The 16140-nt window shown below is 42.5% G+C and overlaps 1 protein-coding gene across 6 annotated transcripts in view; it reads left to right on the forward strand.

The window, feature by feature from the left end:
* The window catches only part of MCF2L2 (MCF.2 cell line derived transforming sequence-like 2), a 151118-nt gene that overhangs the window by 123181 nt on the left and 11797 nt on the right, over positions 1-16140 (forward strand). For 3 of the 6 annotated variants that reach the window (XM_064720927.1, XM_064720925.1, XM_064720926.1), the window contains exons 22-27: positions 1535-1756; positions 2990-3082; positions 3487-3565; positions 6643-6715; positions 9747-9856; positions 13660-13755. In XM_064720927.1, coding sequence (XP_064576997.1) covers positions 1535-1756; positions 2990-3082; positions 3487-3565; positions 6643-6715; positions 9747-9856; positions 13660-13755 — 673 coding nt within the window. The remainder of the gene's footprint in view (positions 1-1534; positions 1757-2989; positions 3083-3486; positions 3566-6642; positions 6716-9746; positions 9857-13659; positions 13756-16140) is intronic. The other 3 variants (XM_064720928.1, XM_064720929.1, XM_064720930.1) reach the window with 1 other exon arrangement.

Raw genomic sequence — 16140 nt, forward strand, 5'->3', positions numbered from 1 at the left:
TGTGGGATTGCTGCAGTCTGCCATCCCTGTCTGTCTCTTTCTTGTCTCTCACTTCACTCACTATTATCCCAATCCCAAGGGATTCAAGGTTGGAAAGACAGACCTGTCACAATAGTTGAACTGAGCTTCTGGATCTCAGTGCTGTATTGAACACTGCCTGGAGTGACAGGAGCCTCTCACCATTGTCAGAACCATGTAGAAAATATGCTTGTGGGGTTTTTGTTTGTTTTTTTTTTGGTTTTTTGTTTGTTTTTTTTTTTAATTTAGCTTTGCATATCCATGTGCTTTTCACAGGCTTGCAGTTTATAGCTACATGCACATATAAATACAAACACCCCCAGTCCTGTATGCACAAAGAAAAGATCCAGGTCTATATATTAGAGATGACAGACTTATCTAAATTGCTGAGGGTTTCTGAATGGTTTGGAGAGTCTAATAATACACTGATATAGAGTGTAAAAGTACCAAATAAAGCTCTGGTTTTGCAGTTGAATGTAGGGTAGAGGAGGGGGAGTGAGAGGGAGAGCAGGTTGCAATTCTTAGTATAAGAAATGAGACATTCCCACTTGGAGCCAACATCTTCACCTTATAATCAACAGAACATGCAAATGTTGAAAGTAAGTACTTTAATAATGCACTGGGCTTATTCCCTCAACTTATTATATAAAACATTCCTAGGAAAACTTGTGTTAAGATAGTTATGATTATCATAATTTGTTGAATCCCATTACCATATAGGCATTGCCATGTCTTATATACACACATTCCTCCACTTTTAATGTGGGATTGTTCTGGTGGCATCTGAGCTAAATATTTATATCAGTTGAAGTATTTTCCTTCAGACAAGAGCTTTAATTTAGAAAGGTCTTGTTCCTGCCTAGCTTCACTCTCCCTCAGGTACTTTTATGGCTCCTTGGTGCATTCACTCCCTCTTTGCCCAGGGCTGTGCCGTGTTGTATAGTTTGCAGATGGTGAGCCAAGAAATTATTGACAAAGCTTGTAAAGACTATTTTGAAACAGGAGGGAATTACATACCTACACAGCTCTAGGCACTGATCCGTGACTTCAGGCATCTGAGCTCTTTCAAGGTTTTGCCCAGGGATGGAGGAAGCTTGCACAAGAGTGGAAACTGAAACTAAATCTTCCAGAGCCAAAGCCTTTGTTTGGGTATTGGACTGCACTGGCCCTTCTTACTGCCTTGGAGTCAGGGGCCTTGAAACCCAGTTTTTGTCAGCAGAAGGTTCCTCTGAGGTCACCAGAGGGGACAGCCTGTGTGTCACATCCAGAGAGATCCTGAGGTGGATCTTAAATGCTAACTATGTGTGGGGAGACAAACTGGGAATTATGGACATGGAAACCAGTGGGTTAATGGTTGTGGGAAGAAACCACACAGGCTTAGCAAGGGGACATGTGCACTCTCCAGCACTAGGGCTGCCTCTGCCTGGAACCTCAAACATCAGCAGAGGAATGAATTGTGCCTGGGTCTACCCTGGTTTGAGTGTGATCTATGCTCTCTCTTTTCCTTGCTTGCCAGGGAGATGTCAGTGAGCTTGGCAAGCTGTTGATGCAGGGTTCCTTCAACGTATGGACTGACCACAAGAAGGGGCATAACAAGGTGAAGGACTTGGCTAGGTTCAAACCCATGCAGAGACACCTCTTCCTCTATACAAAGATGCTGCTTTTCTGCAAGAAACGGGAGGAGAACACCGATGGCCATGAGAAGACAGCTTCATACAGCTTTAAAAATTCATTAAAGGTAATAAATGCAGTAATGATGGGGGAGGGAAATAAGTCTGGTGTTCTCACAGGCAGGGATGTGCCACATGGGGATTTGAAGAAGCTGTCTTGCACCCCTGAATAAATGACAGCTCCCATTTAGTTTTGGACTGGGGACACACCAAGCTATCCTGCAACTGCAGATGTGAACCTTGTTCTTTGCAACTTGACACAAAGGAGTACCTTGTGTGATCTTGCCCAGCATCCATAAAGAGAAACCAGACTGAATGGACCTGCATCTGTCATTGCTCTGCCTACAGGCATCCTCCAGGTGCAGTTCTATGGCAAGTTTTACTATTGGCACAGCTGAGCAGATATTTTCTGTGGCAATAACACCTACAGATGAATCAGTGCAGTAGAAGTGCCCTTTTATTTGCAAGAGTGAAATTTCCAGATATGAGTCAGGACATTTTAAGGTGGCAATCACAAGTAGGCCACATTTTCCCTCTAAGCACATTGGTGTGACACTTGTGACTTTAACCAGCTAACACAGATCATCAAGTGCAATGTTCCAAACTTATTTCAGGGTACCCAGACAGGAATTGTAACAGAATCTGTTTCAAGGCTCGAACCAATTCATCTAAGTATTTCAAGTTTCTTCCTGTAGAGATAGAAGGAATGGTGGCATAACACTGTCTAAATCTTTAAATAAATGCTGATGTGGATGTGAACAAGAGGCATGAGCAAATACAGTAATAAGATGAGAAGCTGGTTAGTAGCAGCTGAACTTCAAGACTGTGATTAAGAAGTTTTCATTTAAGAAATCTAGAAATTTTTTTTTGTGTCTTCTGGATTTGCAGACTGGTCATTAAATTTCACAAAGCCCTATTCCATCCCTCTTTCTCTCCCATCTCAACAGGTCAGTGATAGCAAGTGAAAAAAACAGTCCTAAAACTGAAAATTTATCAAGGTGAACAAGAGCCAGGATGGGGTTGAAAACTGATCTACAGATCAAGCAATAAAAGAAAAGAAGATAAATTCAAGATCAGACTTTAGCTTGGGTTAATTTTGAACATTCTTTTTCCCTTTAACAATCAAAAAGACAAATGACAAATTAGATATTGAGAAATAACATGCTCTGAGTTTTACTTTTAATGACTCCCAAAGGTGTCAGAAGTGAATGCAGCCTTTTAAAAATGCTCCTCAGAGGATCAAGTTTAAAGACTGTTGATATTTTCCAGACTCCAGCTTCTTGTTTTCTGTTTTGAAACAGATGAGCACTGTGGGCATTACAGAAAATGTAAAAGGGGATAATAAGAAGTTTGAGATCTGGTATAATGGCAGAGAAGAAGTCTATATCATTCAGGTAATGACAAGTCTTTTTGTCTTCAAGGGCTATACTTCCTTTCAAGTGAATTGTTTTTAAGAATGTTCACTGTCCTGTGCACTCCAGAAACAATAGCCATTGAAAGCTTTATTGGTGAAGCACTTTCAAAGGCACTGAAATGGCTAATTTATTGTGAAAATGGCCAGGATTTTGGCCAAAAGAAGAAATAAAGTAATAGAAAATTCCTTGGAATGCTGGAAAAGCAAGGACAGGACTTTGGATTTGTAGTAACTTTTCTATGTTGAGGAGTGTCTGCTTTGCTCAAAGCTGGCCACAGTGTTCCAATCCTTGGCAAAGCTGAGAGCAGGTGTAGGTCAGGGCAGCCCAGTGATTGGCAGCATGTTTTAACTGGATCTGCTTTGCCTTGTCCTCTTTGTTCTCAGGCATCTTCTGTTGAGCTGAAGAACACCTGGATTTCAGAGATCCGCAAAGTCCTGACAGGACAGCTGGAGGCATGCAGAGGTAGGGCTCACAGAGCAGCAGCTGGCAATGTTCCCCTGTAGCTGTGTGTGACAATGTGGGGCTGGGACAGCCTCAGTGCCAGCCAGGACCCCCAGTGAAGCCAGCGAGGACCAGCTGGGCACTTACAGCATTGCTGGGATTAAAGCCATGTCCTGATGAAAGAAAATTTCTTGGACTTTTAGAAGTGACAGAGATAACTATTCCATTCACAGTTAGTCCAAGGAACATGGTTTTCCTCTGTTGTCCCTCTCAAGCCACAACTGCAGAAGCATCCTTTTACCTCAGCATGTGAGGAGATGGGATGTGCACTCCGTGTCTCCTGGATCAAAAGGTCTCCTTCCACATCCATGACTGGACACAGCAAATGCTCCTCTGTTTTAGTCTTTGCTTCGTTTTGTTTGGGCTTTAAGGGTTTTTTGTTTCAAATCTAGTCACCCCCCACCTTATGTTCTAAATGTCAGTTGTCCCTTTTTTCCATCTTAGTGACCTCCCTGTAGAACATGGTTCATGACATTTCCCTCTCTCACAGAGATGTCACTATGAAGGTGGTTTGTGATGTGTTCAACACTGTCAATAATTGAAGCCTCCTAAATAACTAAAATAATGACACCCTTTTTTATATAAGATATTGAACCCCAGACAGACAAAATTCAGTCAGGTTATTTCAGATGGCAAAAGAACATAGTGATGATAGCTATCATAGATGCTACTCTATTTATTCTCTTAGGACAAAAAACCCCACAGACTTTCCCTGAATCTTGGCATTGCCTCTCACCTTGGTCTGTCAGTTTCTGTTTCTTTCATACACTCATCTCTCTTTAAAGCAAAGGTCAGCAAAGCCTCTCCACCCACATCCTTCAAATTCCTAAGCAGACTTTGTCCAAGGTGGAAACTTGTGCCTGTGCTTTAACTTTGGAGGTCACCTCTATTTTAATTGCCTGTTTCACAAAGACAATGAGTTCTTGCATCCTCCTTAGATGCAAGGAAACAATTATGAACATTAACAATGGAATCCAACCCATAACAATACACTTATTTACGATGTTTACTGCTCTGGTCTTGTGTTACTGATCTTTCCTTCATCCTTTCTCCTTTTTATTCTGAATTTTACTGTCATTAGTTCATCAGGAATTGCTGAGGAAAGACCTCAAGATTCTTGTTAGTGCAGTTTCAGGACTGGATCTAGAGACTTTCTGATATGGTTTTTACTATTTGCTTCTGAAGTATAAAAACTGGTTACTTAGGCTACCACAAAGAGTTGCTAATGGAGAAAATGTACATATTTAATAGGATAGAGTGCTAGTCCTCTATTTGTGTTTCTAGGCAAAGGAAATTAGGCTTGTATGTTACCCAGATGAGCATTAGTGAAACCTCTATAGCATACAAGACCTATAAGCTATTAGAGCTGCTTTGCATTTTCCAGAGAAAAATATACAGGAATTAAGACTGATTGAAACATTTCTATTTTGATGTTCTTTATTGTTTTGCACTAAGATCATACCATTCTAGAATATTTCAGCTTTCAAGGGACGTCAGGACATCCCAGTCCAAGGTCCAGCTCAGGGCAGAGTCAGTTATTGGTCAAACAAGGTTACTCAAGACTTTATTCAGTCTGGTCTCGAGACCATCCAAGGGTGACTTTCATCCTACTCTGTGAATATAGTCAAGCTTTCCTTTATTTATTGTGAATCCAGCAGAACAGCATTCAGAGGATATAAATTGTATCTCATATGCTATTGCAGCTCTTCCCATTGCCTTTTCCCAAATGATCACATGAATCAAAGCCCTTACTACAATAACTGCTGTCAGGAAGCACATGCTTTGTCCTGTGGTTTTAAAGTTTCTTTTTTTAATGGCTCACAAAACAAGAGGCCTTAATCCAAGACTGGATATTTTTACAACTGAGCATTGCAATGGGAGAAGGAAGAGGGATATATTTGGTTTTTTGGCTGTTTTTAATGACTGTTGTTAGGAGTTGCACAGGGGTTGGAACGTTGGAAGGAACCAGCTGAGGTGGATGAGTGAGGGGCAGAGAAGGTGGCCACAGGATGGGATAAATAGTTTAAAATATGGGTCACTGGTGTCCAAACACTTGGTGCGTACCCAGCCCTGTCAGATACTGAGTGAGCATGGAGTGCTAACGAGGCTTTGGGCAGCACCTTGATCCATCAATCCCCAAGGATGCAGCTCTCTTGCAGGCAAAGGAATTACTGATACAGCTTAAGGGATTTGTGTAAGGCCATGAATCAGTTGCCAAACCCAGGAATGGAGCTACTTCCCTCTCCCCAGCCAGCATGGGCATTTCTACCCCACCAACAAACTACCTGAGTTTAATCTTTCAGTGCTGCCCCATCCCCTTGTCATGTCTCCTTCACTGATAGGAGGTTCATCTTTTTCAGACTGAAATAGCCCAGGGATCTCAGCAATACGAGAGTTTGAAAGCAGCTCCTTCCATTGCTTGCTCACTTCTCAGTATCTGGCTCTCCTGGCCCTGAAATCCAGACTCTAAGCAACTGTCTTACACTTTTTCTTCACTCAGAATTTACTGGACAAGGTACAAGTCTGTTGCTACCTTGTGGCCCTGCAAAAAGAGTGAACAAATGGCATATATAACATTTTCTGATTACTGTTTGTTGAGGATGCTGAGCAAAAGCATTCTGCAGAGAGATAGGGATATATTCTGCTATGTGGCTGAGTATGCAAAAGGACTGATGGACATGTGTTGCTAAATCCAGACAAAGCTGTGAGCCACAAAACTTGTATTCTGGGAAAAAGGCCATTATCCATTCTCCAGATCAATATCATGCAGTTAGCTAGGAGAAGGTACTGAGAAAAGGGAAGGGAGTAGGGAAAGAAATCTCTTTTGTGGTGAAAAAATGTGATTTGTTTGGTGAGGTAAAAGGTTTCATTAAGATCTTAATATGCCTTTCTCTTCAAGTACAAGCATTCCATTTTGATTGCAGTGGCAGTCAAAATCTCTCCTCTCCTATTTCTCTCTCCCACCTTCAACATAAAACAGAAGCAATTGAAACATTTTGGAGCATCTTCTTTTTGCTTTTTTTTTTTTTTTTTAACAGAAGCAAGTCAACTGCACCAAAGAATCACTGAGAGTGTGTATCATGCACCAATGGATTCCTCCAATGCAAGCAGGTAACCACAGCTGCCTTGACATATCAGGACCATGTTTTGTCTTGTGTTTGTGCTTTTGCAGTACATAAATTCATAGGTTTTTGTGTTTAGCTTCCTTCAATTGTCTTCAAATTCTTTAAAGATAAATAAACACAGATAAAGGTTTGCTCAAGAGAGAAGTTATATCACAATCCAGAATTAATTTCAAAGACTAACTCAAGTTTAGTTTAAAAGTATTGGAACATTTCCAGGATCTTAAATGGAGCTGTCAGCAAAGTTTTGTAATGACCCAGTTGCTGGGCAAGTTTAATGTAAGTTGGCATGGGATTTCACAGTAAAATTTTAGCAGGATCAACCAAGCCAGGAGATCCCAGGTAACAGCCAGCCTTTGAGAGTTGTACAACTCAATGCAAGAAATATTAAACAGATGTAGTGCTATTAATCCTGCACCATATTTTCTCTAGGCTTGGTTAATTTGCCTTTTTTAGGTTTCAAGGATGGAAATCTTTCAGCAGAACCACCCTGGGGATAGGAGAAAATTATTCCAGTAAGATATGAAGTGCAATCACAAAAATGTTTCAGAAGAATCCAGATGTGTGTCCTTCTTATAAGGCTCTTAAAGTGAGATTTTCCAGAGCAGAAATTATAGACAAAATATGTCAGCAGAAAATTAACTCCAGGAAGAAAGGCCATGTGATCAGCTATTTGTCCTAGAGTGGATTAATCCAAAGGAAAAATGAAGTGTTGTCCTCGCTCTGCCAACTGTGCCAGAAAAAGAGAGGTCAGATGCTCCTTCTCCAAATGCTGGGTTATTATAGAAAGAGGAAGAATGCAGTGAGTCTTCCTGGAAGAACAATGTTCTGGGCTGTGATGAATGGCACAAAGTTCAGGGTGTGCCATTATCTGTTATTATATGTGTCCCCAAGATAAGCTGGGGCAGCAGAATTGCAGCATCAAGCTGACTGTGCAGGAGTTGATGTGAAATGGTGGATGCAGAGTTCCTCAGACTGGGGAGCCCTTTCTGCAGCCTGCTCTGGATTGCTGGGGGAGACAAGGAGGGGAAGGAAGAGGCTGGACTGCAGCAGCCACCACGTGGCACAGCCAGTGCTCATGGCTGGTGTGACCAAGCAGCCCCAGCTGTGAGAGGTGCTGGAGGCGGAGGAGACAGCATCTGCTAAAGGGCAGCCAGCACCACCCGTGCTCTGCCAGCAGGAGGAGGCTGATCAATCACTGCCATGTTATCTACCCAACAGACACCTCCTCCTGGACTGCCCATGTGTGACAGTGACTCTGCTTTTGTAGGGAATTGGCAAACCTCTGCTGTGACATGGGGGAAATCTGTTTGCAGGATGTGTTCCCCTCCCCAAGCTGTATCTGTCCCATGACAAAGACTATCCCCTTTACTGTTTACCTGCCACCAACATCACTTGGGACTGCAATTCCATGAGATAAGGCAGGCCTGACTTGGGATTGGAGCTGAGGTGTTGGGAAAAGGAACACTTAGAGCCAGTGTCCTACACACAGGCAGTTACTGAGTGTCCCTAATTCCTCTTCAATCTATTTCAATTCTCTCTCCCCAAGTTCTTCCACAAAATTCACTGTTTAATCCTAAACTGGGATGCCCAGTGGTATCTATTGCTGCTGTAGCTCTCTCTCTCTCTCAAGGGATGGCTGCTACATTTCATTGATAATGAAATGATCCCTTTGTATTGTTTTCTAATCTATTTAAACACATGAAATTTAAATAGTCTATTGTTCTAACTGCTTAACAATCTGCTTTGTTGGAAATGACTGATGCAGTCATACATCCATGTAAAAATATCCTGTGAACATGGGTAAACACAAACTCTTGGAATTTGGCTGCAGATGCTGTTTCAGAAAAGCTCTTGTATTTTCTTGGTGTCTTTCGCACAGCTGTAAATCTTTAACTCTGTCAGCTGCATGTTTCACAGTTATCCCAGCCTAGCTGGGAAGAAAGAGAGGAAAAAGAATAAGGAAATGTGAGTGTGCTTTGGATTTGTTCCCATGTTTATTTTGAGCCCCATTTTGTACCCGACATGAGGCTGCAAAATCACATTTTGATGGAGTACAGGAGGTAACAGAGACCTTGCTAAGATTCCATCAGAAACAGGTCAAAAGTTCAAATGCAAAACAATGAGTCCTGAACTACTTTATATTTAGAAAAGGTATTTACAAACCTCTAGTATTTAAAATGTTTTTAAGTTGTTAATGATGTATCTTGGACCTTCCCTTACAGCAGTTCACGTGTTATTTGCAAGCAGCAGTTTAATTGCTGATACGTGTCAATAACAAGAGCTTTGGTAAAGAGTATTTCAAATGTGTAGATACAATGATTTGTGTGGAGCAGCCTGCCAAAAATAACAGTCAGACATCCAAATTAAACCACCAGACATTTGCAAAGAACCACAAGAAAACCTTGCAGTTTGAATGTCCAACAAACCTGGGACAGGGGCCTCAGTCCCATTACCCAAGGCAGTACCTGGGCAGGTTTGTCAAGGTGGATCCTCCCATTTGTGATTCAGCTGCAGACAGGGATATCTCACTGGGATTCATGCTCCAAAGAGCAAAGAAACAGAAGTTGGGGAAGCCAATAGAATTCATATGTTGCTTATGCATGGTGTGACCTCTACGTGACCATCCAGTATCCATTTCTCTCCTGGAGACAAATGTATTTATGCTGCAAAAGAAGGAAAATCTGGGTTGTCTTTTCTTACCTGGCTTCCCACTCCAACCTTTCAAATCTGCTGCACTTGCAAAAAGAAGTTGTGCAGACAGCCAGCTTGTTTCTCCATTTTTCCCTTCTCAACGCTAATGAATCCACATCCCTCACTGTGTGGTGTGCAGAGGAGGCAGGATGGGTTTTTCCCACATATGCCTGCACAGATGCAGGCTTTTGTACCAGACAGCATTTTAAAACCAGTCCTTTGTTCCTTAGGCTTCCATGTTTGAGGGTAAATAAGAATGCTTAGTGCTCAGTGCTTTATTAGATTTAACAGGAATGTTACTATTTTTGTATTTCTTTTGTCCCAAGGTATAGCAGGAAGTCATCAAGTATATATGAAAACAAATCTGAGACATCAAATGTGGATGCATCTAACAATAAAAACAGGAATTCCAGTCCCAGCGCCAGACAAAAGAGAGGTAGGAGTTCTCACAGAGCTTTTGCTTCCAAAGGGTAATATTTTTACATTTGCACAAATTTCTGGAGTTTGATGAGCATACTTTAGATCTACATTGTTTTAACCCAACATCAAAAAACCAATGCTACAAAGCTGAATGACTGAACCATGGAAATTTGTGAGCACCAAAAGGCATCACCAGTTTAGAGTTTTTAAGTCTGAGTTTTGATGCTTTATAGTGCTCTTTATACAACTTGTGTTTAAAAATAGAACTTAGGGGACAATAGCCTATGTGTTTTAACCTTCTGCATCCTGGTGAAGTTGATTTCTAGACATACTTAGTTTAAATTTTTTTCTGCAGACTCTGCTAACTGATTTCTTTGTTCAAGTCAAGGAGAGTTTTTTGCCCCCTCTGTGTATATCAATTCTCCCCAGGTGTACAGTAAATAAACCCACAGGCAGTCACAGAAAGTCCCTCCATTATTTGAGCCCATAAGCACAATAGGTCTTCTATATAACAGAAGTTAAAATAAACACTATAAAGAAATGGAATCTCATCTGACAGCAGGAAGAGAAAATCTTTTGACAGCAGTTTCTCTTTTAGGCAGTATTTCTTAATGTTGAACAAAGAATTTTCTACTAATATAAAAAAGAAAATGGTGAGGTCTTAAGAGATTAATACCCAAATGAGGCATAAAGTAACACCCTCATTATAAATAAAGATATTTAAAAAGAAAATGGAATGTCTCTCTTGGAAAAGAAAGGCTATTCACCAAAAGATTTTTAATTGCAGTAGGTTTTCATGCTGGAAAAAAGTTACAGATTCTTCATTAAAAAACCCAATGTTAAAATTATTTTTCAGTAAAATTTTATTTTTAAAATATTTAGACTTTTTTTTTCTAATTCAAAAAGTGGAAAAGTAGCTTTTCCTTTTAAATTTAGAAACTTTAAAAAATTCCAAGAGGATTACTGATGTTTTCTAACTGTCCAGCTTACTCTAGAGTGTGGGAACGGGGCTCACATTCCTGCTGATTGTCATTCTTCTGCCTTCTGCTTTCCCATGAGCAGCTCCTCAGGGCTCTGGCTGGGATCCCACTGGCTCAGCCCAGAGCATCCTCATCCTCTGGTGGGTGGCTCTTCCTGCAGGGCTGGGCAGTGAGTCCATTCTTTGGGGATTTGGGTGCCCTGTGCATCCTGAGCTGCAAACCTCGCTCTGCAGAGCCACCAAAATGCTCTCCAGCTCCACATGTCCCGCCAAAACTCGAGTTTGTGTCCTGTGAGGCACCTAGGGCTCTGCAGGGGGCTGAACCCAAAAATGTCCCAACACTCGGCACACAGCCTGGGGCTCTGCCAAAACTGTCTCTTTTGTGCCACCTACTGCCTGTAAAATGCTTCCAATATCGGTCTAGTTAATGTGAACACATTATTTTAAAACATTGGGGAGTTTCTACAGTACAGAAGGGGAGGGTACTATTGACAAATTATTTCAGTTTTGTTATTCTTATTGATAAGTGGCTGTGGCACAGTTTTCTACATGTAAATCAGTGTTTTGTGTGGACATGACTGGTGGAGTCACTGCCTTGAAATAAAACAGGAGCAAATCCTGCAGGATCCTCTGGGGACCCCCTTGTCTGACTGCCCCGCTCAAAGCAGGGGCAGCTGCAGCAAGGTGCTCACAGCCAAGGCCTTTTGGGTTCTGAACAGCTCCAAGGATGGTGACTCCATAATCTGCCATGGGGACTCTGTCCTAGGTTTAACCCCTTTCACAGTAAAAAGGGTTTCTCACATTTTTAAATGGAATTTCCCATATTTCAATTTGTGCCTGTTGCCTCTCTCATCCTTTTTTCACTGGGCTCCACTGAGAAGCCTCTGGCTCCATTTCTTTATTTTATAAGATCTTCCTGAGCCTTTTGTTCTCCAGGCTGTGCAGTCACAGCTCTTTTTTTACTCTCCCCTTATGTCAGCAATCCCTTAATGATCCTCACTGGATTTACTGGAGGAGCCCAGGACAGGACAGCACTGCAGGAGGGTCTCTCTGTGCTGAGATGAGGGGAAACATCACATCACCTCCCTGGAGCTGCTGGCACAGCTCTGCCCAGTGCAGCCCAGGATGCTGCTGGCTTTCTTTGACACAAGTGTGCATTGCAGGCTCTCCTTCAACCTGCTGCTGGTTCTTATTATGCTTGGAAATCATTTCCAGGGTTATTTGGTATACCTGCAGAATGAAGGAAAAGGTTTGTATGACTCAGGTGGAGACAACATGACTTCAAAGACCGGTGTCAAATGCTTTGCTGGTGCTGAGAGGCTGTGGGGACTTGTGAAAAGCAAAGGGGTCCCTCAGTGAAGTGATTCAATTTCAGAGCTGAAGAACCCAGGAGCCCACCCCTCTGCACATGCACTGCTGTACTCCCTGTGGGACATCTCTGATAATTTGACATCTCTGGATTTTCTTGCCCTAAGAAAACAGAAAGTAAATATGTTTTATGTGCCAGTTTTTGAATTCTTTATAAGCTACAGTATCTGTACAAAGATTGCCAGGCAGTGGGAGCAGGGAATGGCCAACACAGACTGTTTGGAAGCCAAAGGCAGCCCCACAGCAGAAGCCACTGCTTGGGAGCAGCTCCTCACCAGATGCACCTGCCTGGCCCAGAGCTGGCACTGGGTAGAAGGAGCTGAACCACAGTGACATAATCCTTCTGTGTTGTTAAAATCTGTTCCTCTCACACCCCCCTATGCATGCAGGCACCTTGGGTCTTAGATTATCTTGGCTGCAAATCGGGAAGTGATGGGATGCACTTTCCTTTGGAAGCACAGCTAATCTGTCTGTTGCTTGTCTGTCAGTGTGGATTCACTATCTCTTTGTGTTCCCTTTGTACTTTTGGTCTTCATTTGTCCTTCTAAAGATTTTCATGTGATAGTGTGTGAACTAAAGAGGAGGAAAATCTATTGGTTAAATCCCAAGGCTCAGAAGCAGGTACCCAACACATGGTTTTTCTCCTGCTCCTTTGCCATAAACCTTCTGGGTGTTATCTGCCCACACCAAGAAAGGAGCAGATGGAGGATTTGGCAGGAATGTGTGGATCTGGGGGTTTGAGCTAGGTCCTGTTTCCTGCAATGTGAGTAACTGAGTATCTTTCAAGCCCAGAGCCTCAGGACCTCCATCCTTCTGTGATCTCTGCAGAGGCAGCTGTCAGACAGCATGGCTGATTATTCATGCAGGAGCCTGGCATGTGAGCTTTGCTGGCATGGCACCCTTACATCCCAGCAAATCAGGAGATAATTGCATGACTCTGCCAGCTTCAGAGGCTTTAGAAAGGTTTCAGCAGGTAAGGCTGAAGGTGTACCAGCCACAGGGCTGGTGAGGGCAGACTCTTCAGTGCCAGTGCTGGATTGCAGAAGTGGGACGGCTCCCAACACTTGCATGTCTTGTACTGCAAGGCTTCTTCTCTTATTTCTCCCTACAACTCACTGCTCCAACCAATGATGTGTTTCCATACCAGAAGGCACTAGCTTGCTGCTAAATGGTATTTTCCCTTGATGAGAGCTACCTCCCTTCACCTGTTATTCTTTGGTTTTGTTTTGTTGTTGTTCTCCATTAAAACTCAGTGAGCCAAACTCAACCCAGGGGTCTGTTTGGTTCAGCTGGTTTACTCACCCTGACCTCATGTCACCTTTCCAATTGATTAGCTCTTGCTCAGGCTTGAACTGAATCAAAATTTATTGATTTCTTTTGAGTTGTCATCCAGTGCTAACCTTTCCTTTCCCATAAGCTAAACAGCTGTCCCTTCCTTCCTTATTTCTCTTCCCTCTCCCTCTCTCTCCTAGTTGATGCTTCCAGCAGCCTTAACCTTGAGCGCACAGCGCTTGCTAGAAAGCGATTCACATTGCAAGGTCTTTCCAACCGCAGAGCTCCACCCAAAGGTAAAATCACCCATGCAGCATTTGGTCTCAGACCATCTGTCTCCTGCACTCCCACGGTGTTCTCTCCATCCCATGGTGCCATCCATCACCGTTTCCTAAAGTGCTGCTGCATCTCACCCAAATGCTCCTTTCTGGTGTACACAAGTGGCTCCTCTGCTCAAAGACACCGTCACCAAAAATTGCTCCCACAGCAGCATTGGCAAGGCAACCTCTGGGTTGGCTGGTTGGGTCTTTTACTGGTGTACAGTGCAAATAACATTTGTTTCCAGTTTCTCCCAAGGGTCAAAGTGTGAACTGGTTTTAAATGATCAACTGAACTTCTTTCAGCAGCTTACAGGCTTGAAGAAAAAGAGTATCATATCTGTTGTGCTACATGAGATTTTTCATGTGTGAAATCATTCATTGGTTGGATGTTGTTGTTTTTTCAAATATTGTTCAGTTGTGGCCTAGTGGGGAACGAGAATTCAGGAGAACTGGGGTTTTATTCCACTTAATTGTGTTATATGACACCGTAAAATGCTGTGTTTTGGGTACTTGTGCATAAATGTTTAGTAGATATCCATGAAAAGAGAGCTTTGCAAGTTCCTGTGGTAGCTGTACAAGGAAGAGACTTTAGAGGAAAGAAAGAAATGTGAATAGAAATTAAATTGACTGACTACTTATAATTACTTTCTGAAAAGATACTGTAATTACTCCCTTTATTGTTTTTGTGTGGCTTTTTTCCTGTTCTGATAAATAATATTTCCTCTGTGAGACAAAGGGTTAGTATGCAGTGATGGAGAGGGTGAACATCAAAGGAGGAAGAAGCAAGATGAAAGCATAAAAGCAGAAATACAGAAGCATTAAATTATAATGTGATAAAGTAGATAAGAATGCACCAAGAGTCAGCACTGCTGTAAGATTCTGGCTACCAGATTAAGGCTGCATGTGGTAGTGAGATCCAAGATGGACAAACAAAGTTCAATGTCTGAATACAAAAGCAAGTGGATTTTAGATCTTGTGACTCAGGAAAATCAATGACAAAACACAGATTTCAGAAATAATGCTGTAATTTTTGCAAGTCTAGATTTACAATTTTGTTTGGGCTCTCTTTTACTTTTTAATCCGAGTTTTTCTTGTCATAAGAAATGTCTTGCCTTGTATTCAGTGTTGCAGGCAGCGAAGCACAGCTGGGAAGAGCTCAGCTGTAGGTGCTCTGAGTTCAAAGCCTTGCTGGGTCTGGTTACTCGAGATTCCTGTGGAACACCTCTTGCACAATGTCCTGCTTCACTCTGTGGGGCTGACCTGCTCTGGCCAGAGGGAGCTGCTGGCAGACAGGCTGGCTGTGGTCATGACTGCAGGCAAAGCCTCTCAGCACTGCCCGGGCTGGCTGCTGGGGCACGCTGGAAGCTGGGAGAAGGGAACAGGGAAGTGTCTGCTATCAGCTTGTCCTGCTCCTCAACACTTTGTCTAAAGGTTTTTGTTACTGGCCATGGTGAAGGATGGTGTGTTGAGCTGAGTGTACTTTGGTTCAGATCTGCTGTGTCTGTTTCTGTCAAGAGCACATAAAAAGGAAGGTCTAAACAATATAATACCCCAATTAACTAGGGTGTAAACAAGATTGGGTATCAACTGCCAGTGGAGCATGGATGCTCAGAGAAATGCTGAACTCTCTGCCTAGGCTGGATATGACAGGCTGGAAAATGTTGTATATAATCACTTTGGTGTTTTAGTCAAAAAAATGCTGATGTCTGGAGAAGAAACTTTGGCATCCTGGGGCAGAGATCCCAGAGCTCCCTGCTCTCCAGCAGAGATCCCTGGGGCAGCCATCCCAGAGCTGGCACCAAAGTGTATCCAAGTCCACACTCAAAGCACCCTGCATCTCCCCACCCTTGGGTCAGCATTAGCCATCCTGGTTTGCAGAGCCAAGTTCATATTCCTTGGGGTGGGAACAACTTCAGCACATGTCATAGTGAAATGTGGGGAGTCTGTGTCTTTACTCCTGAGCAGACTTAGAGAAAAGGCAGGATGATGAATAAGGAAAGAGAAAAACACTCTGTAGCCTTCACTTTCTCCAAGCTGGTTTGCACTGGTAAAGATGGAAGCTTGGAGAATATTTTTCAGGCATTCACACAGTTAAATTTTAGAAATGACAAATGTGAACTCCAAACCATTCATGCTTGTTTTTCAGTGTATTTCAGGTCAGTCATCACAGAACAAGCAGCTCAGTGTCTAAAATGATCCAAACCTCATCTGTAGATGCACACCCCATTCCAGCCATCATGCTCATTTCTGTGTTTTGTAGCTGTACTTGGACACTAGTTGGTTGCTAAAATAATAATTGGCATGGCTCTTTTCTGAAGTATTGAAATTGGTGCAATTGGAATTGCTTTGAAAATATGTTCA

Source organism: Zonotrichia leucophrys, chromosome 9, assembly GCF_028769735.1.
Source record: "Zonotrichia leucophrys gambelii isolate GWCS_2022_RI chromosome 9, RI_Zleu_2.0, whole genome shotgun sequence".
NCBI lineage: Eukaryota > Metazoa > Chordata > Aves > Passeriformes > Passerellidae > Zonotrichia > Zonotrichia leucophrys.